This window comes from Montipora capricornis, chromosome 9 (assembly GCF_036669925.1).
Source record: "Montipora capricornis isolate CH-2021 chromosome 9, ASM3666992v2, whole genome shotgun sequence".
NCBI lineage: Eukaryota > Metazoa > Cnidaria > Anthozoa > Scleractinia > Acroporidae > Montipora > Montipora capricornis.
Window position 1 is genome coordinate 16,820,568 of NC_090891.1, and position 5,000 is coordinate 16,825,567.

General features: G+C 38.5%; 1 protein-coding gene across 1 annotated transcript in view; it reads right to left on the reverse strand.

The window, feature by feature from the left end:
* Window positions 1-5,000, reverse strand: part of LOC138015400 (uncharacterized) — a 48,641-nt gene that overhangs the window by 19,141 nt on the left and 24,500 nt on the right. The window contains exons 10-11 of the mRNA XM_068862429.1: window positions 1,292-1,402; window positions 1,019-1,135 (exon numbers count right to left, since the gene is read on the reverse strand). Of these exons, the coding sequence (XP_068718530.1) occupies window positions 1,019-1,135; window positions 1,292-1,402 (228 nt within the window). The remainder of the gene's footprint in view (window positions 1-1,018; window positions 1,136-1,291; window positions 1,403-5,000) is intronic.

Below are 5,000 nucleotides of genomic sequence, written 5' to 3' on the forward strand. Positions count from 1 at the left end.
GTACTAACCCCTCCGGACAGGGCTTACCTTTAGTGAACTTTTGTATTAGAAAGCTGTCAGATGCTCAGAGTGCACGCTTAAACTTGTGGTGAAAAAGAAGTTGTGAAGGAAATTGAAAATGATTAACATAACAGTTTCGAAACCAATGTTTCTCTATTCCCTTTTAATTTCCTTAATCTTTGTTGGTTTAGTATTTTGCTGGTAACAACATGTCTTTTCAAAGGGCTATTTAACTAAGACATCTACCATGGCACTATAATGATATACGGTTTCAAAACAATATCGTGAACTATTAGAGCTACATATTACGCAAAGACAACTTGAATCTCTTGAAAAACAAAACGCAGCTCAGTTGACAATATGGAATAAAGCGCTGTGTTACTGCACTACCACACGTACACAATGCGTGCCCACTTTTCACAGTAGTTATAAGCTTCACTTGAAGTTAAAGTTTCTACAAAATGCTACTGAAGGACAACATACAACGATTGTCATTTTTTTCTCATTAAATGAATTTTTTTACGATTTGGTCTTGTGTATTAATAATCATGATAATGGCATGACTTTTGTCTGGCATATAGTTTATTTGTGTCCCTCGTACCATCGCTCCGCTCGGGCGCAAATATTAAACTACTTGCTCTCCAAAAGTGATGTAATTGTCCTATTAACAGCATCACTATTATCAGCATCATAATCAACAAGAACACGTCAGAAGAGATGCGAGCTGTGCGGATACTATGAATGGATTCCAGTACATTGTAGTGGATTGTATTGTTTATGAAATTTTATTGTGGTGTTGTTTCTCACAACATTTCTTTGCCTTTTCTTGCCAGGTTTTAATGCATCTCTTTGTTATTTTTATTCGTTGCCCCTCCTTCCCATGCAAAGTTCCGCTTCCTTCTCTAAATATGAACGTAGTAGAGACTGAAAAGAAAAGGTTATTTGTTTTTACAATATCTCGATTGAAACAAGAATGACTTTCAAGGCAGTCTTACATTTCTTTCCACTGCTGTCCTACCTCCGTCCAAGCTGTAATGGAATTATGCACCGGATCCCTATTCCCACCACTAGAGGAGTGATTAGCAGATACAAAAACATTCGGAGCACTGTTGTAGACTTTGTTGAAGTGGATGTCCTAGGAAAAGCCGAAAAAATCTGTCAGTCACAACAGACCAATAACGGAATGAAACTGTGTATAATTCACCTAAGTAATCTGTTGTTATACCATAGATTTGGACATTTATCATGCAAGGAAAAACGCTGTTGCAAATTTAAAAAAAAGTTGTCTTACCCTGCAGAAGGCGTTGTTAAAATCAGCCGGAGGAGGCTGAGAGGCTGCAAAGTAGACAGAACCGTGTTCAGAAAAGAGAGGTCTGTGAAGAGACGAAAATGCCAACCAGTTCTACAAAAAAGGAAAGATATAAAAAGTCAGAGGTAAAAACGCATAGCAATGAATAAGACAACAACAACAAGTCTTACATTCATGGTCATAATTTACATTTCTGCAAAGTCATAAGGCGCTCCGGTGGTAAGCTTGTTGTTACTGAATTGTGATTGTGTGATAAGTAAATTTTAACCGCAAGTCAAGCATTCAAATATAGACCATTTTCACAAATGGCGGTGTTAATTGGACCTGCTGCCATCATTTTGAGACAAAAATTCTTTTGAAATTTGCTCGTCGTAGCGAGGCTTGAAAGGCTTATCAGCATTAAAACAAAAGAATATTTTGCTTGGTCGCCATTATGAAAGAGGTCTATAGTAGCTCTCCATTCTGCTTAACGGTATTACTCGTGCTGGCCCTGCATTGCATATGGAACCCAATTCCCCGGGGAGGGGGGAACAACTCCCATATAAAAGGGACGGGGGTGCTCGTAGGTCCATAGCGGGAGGTTTCGCGGTACCTTTTGGTTTATTGAGCGGAAAACGTTATGACAGGAGACATTTGACAATTAACTATTTTTAATTTTGTCTAATTAAGGCCGGGATTTCTGGATGGACACCAGAACTTAACATAGACACCGTGCCATTAGAGTATTCGATTTTATTTACTGTTTCATTTGTAATGAAAACCTTCTGTTAAAAAACTTTACGTTAGAGTGGGAGGTATTCGAAGTAACCATTTTTATCACTATTAAAAAGTATGAAAGTGTCAAAATGGGTTGTTCTAGAACTGCTACCTCTGAGAGGTGAAAAGAATTTCATGCCACGCCCACAAGACAGGATCTTGATACCTCTTAAAGGGGTTCTTTTGAAAATTTCCGACGAGCACCCCCGTCCTTTTTACATGAGATTCCCCCCCGCTCGGGATTGGCCCAATTCATGACTATTTTTTCTTTTTATAGTTATCATTTTCCATTTCCATCTTAAAAATGTGGAGTTACAAAAAAGAATACAACAAAGCCAAGAGTTTCATGGATAGTCCAGAAAGAATAAATAGAGATTACTTCATGGAAAATGCGCGCGTACGATTTTTATTCGCGAGTTGAGTAGTATCAGAAAACGAAAGAGTCAGCGCATCGAACGAGTGAGTTTTTTAATACGAAACAACGAGTGATTAAAAATCGTACAAAGCATTTTCCATGCTCTAATGTGTTTATTTCATAGGTATTGAGGTTTTTTTTTTCGTGATAGTGTTTGATAGACAAATTTATTTCTCACAAATGGAGTGGCAACAAACAATGGTTTAAAACCGACAATTTATTTAATAAAATTTACAACACTTACTGTAGTAGTGCAAAGTGAGAAGTGTTTTTAGTTTGTCGCTTGTCAAAGCTACCGACGCTTTGGGTTTATTTCCCTTTCCTTGCTTCTTTAGTTGTTGTTTTTTGGACTAAAGAACCTCTCTGGTTTTCTCAAATATCAGATCTTTTGTTATGCTTTGGGAATAGCCCTTTTTCTTCAGTTGTTGTTCCAAGCTAGCCACTAAAGTTCGAAGGAAAGACGGATCGTATTCATTGCCGTCTTTAGTGCGGACGAAGATGATAAATTGGTTGATGCAGAGATGTATCCAGGTTTTCAAATTTGGGGGTCCATTGCAAATTTTGGGGTACAGCTAATTACTATTCAAGAATTAATATTCGATCTATTGCCTCTTAATTGCTGCTGCAGTACCCTTTCAGATTTCTAAATTGCACAAAAATAAAGTCTTATCCCTCCCCACGAATATTCACTTAAAATGATCAATTGTTTGACTGTTATGCCTGTTGATTCATCAATCAAAATGTATGGGCTTTCAAAGCTCCATCGATCACATCTAAAAACGTCTCGAGGAATCCGTATGCTGTAGGAACTGTTGGTTCCAGTTGATATAATGATCTAGATCTCCACAGCAAAAAAAAAAAAAAGAACTGAATCTCAATTTTCTGTAAAAGAGCATCATTTATTTTAACAACACTTTGAGGTGTAAAAAAAGAGTAAACAAATATATGCGATCGATCGACACTTCATCGTCGGCCCGTGCGGCCGTGACTTCGGCATGGCCACTGTTAATAATCAGGCGATTGAATGCATTCAAGTTTCATGTTCAACAAGTTAATTTTAACACTAACTCCGAAAAAGTTGCATAATTTGCAAAACAGACAAGTTACGTGCAAAACAAGAATCGAGACGATGGCACATGCGCGCACGGAATACGGCGGGTCTAATTTGCAGGTCGCAGGTCGCAGGTCGCTGGTTGCAGGTCATTGTTTCGCCACTACAGAAAGAATCCTAAACATTCTTAAAATCTAACCTTAGGCCTAATTAGGCCTAAACAAAAGTTTTCAGGCCTAAGGTTAGCTTTTATGAATGTTTAGGATACTTTCTGTATTGGTAAAACAATTACCTGCAACCCGCGACCTGCGACCTGCGACCTGCAGATCAGACCCGCCGGAATTAATATCAACAGGGTCGCACTAAACAAAAATTTAACATACTTCGCCGTTGGATTCTCTGTCATTTCGCTCACGATAAGCGAAATAATGCTTGAAATTCGCTTGGAAAGCATGCAACAAACTGAATTTCGACTGAAATGTTTTATTATCACTGGCGGCAGATGGAAAGTGTCGCCGAATGTCCCCGGGGAGGGGGGTACTTAAGGAATTTCTGGGTGGGGATGTGCCGCTTGGACCCTGGAACCCTTAGCCTATACCAGAGCTCGTTTTAGCTGGATTTTGCTACCCTATTCTAGAGTAAACTCCCCAAATCACTCATATCCTAGAGTAGCTGTTTTCCAGAAACTGAGGTCACTAGCACAGTCTAAAGCAAAGCCAAAACCAAACCTTACACCACAATCACTTCTTTCTTAAAAAGGGTTTATTTATACTTGTCCAGCAATGCCAAGCACGTACGTACGCATTATCAAGACAATAAATTGTTTAATTTTAACCAGTATTAATACCACCGATTTCCGTCTGAATTCCGATTTTTAACAGTTAATAATATCCAGTAGCCTTTTATGATAGTCATCTATCAACGCTGTTGAGGCTTAGTCGTGAAATTTTAAACTTGCCGACTCATTTTTGTTTTATTTTTGAGTAGCAATTCCTGGTTTCCTTGGTCTTGACAAAATCTTCAACCAACTGGTCAGTTTCGTGAAATATAATACCCTATTCTAGACCCAGACGCTCTGATTTGTATATCCTATGCTAGAGTAAACTGTTTAAAAACCATACCCTTCAAGCGGCACATACTTATATAGCCCATATTTGGCAGTACCCCCCCGGGCGAATGTCTCGCCCATAAAAAACAGCTCAGATCATGTCACGCAACACGTGTAAATTCAAAAGTTAACTCCTCAAGCTGGACATAATGGTTGACAAAATGAAATCATTCGACTACAAAAATACGAAAATAAAAGCTTACCTTGAAATTTAAGAACTCGATCATTTCCCCGTTGTGAGAAATGGCAATGTTCAATTTCCTTGTGAAATACGCCGTTCGCTTGTTTTTCCTGGCGTTCGTAATTAGCATAAACATTCGATATTTTTTCTGCGTCCAATTGGACCTTTTGTTGATGATGT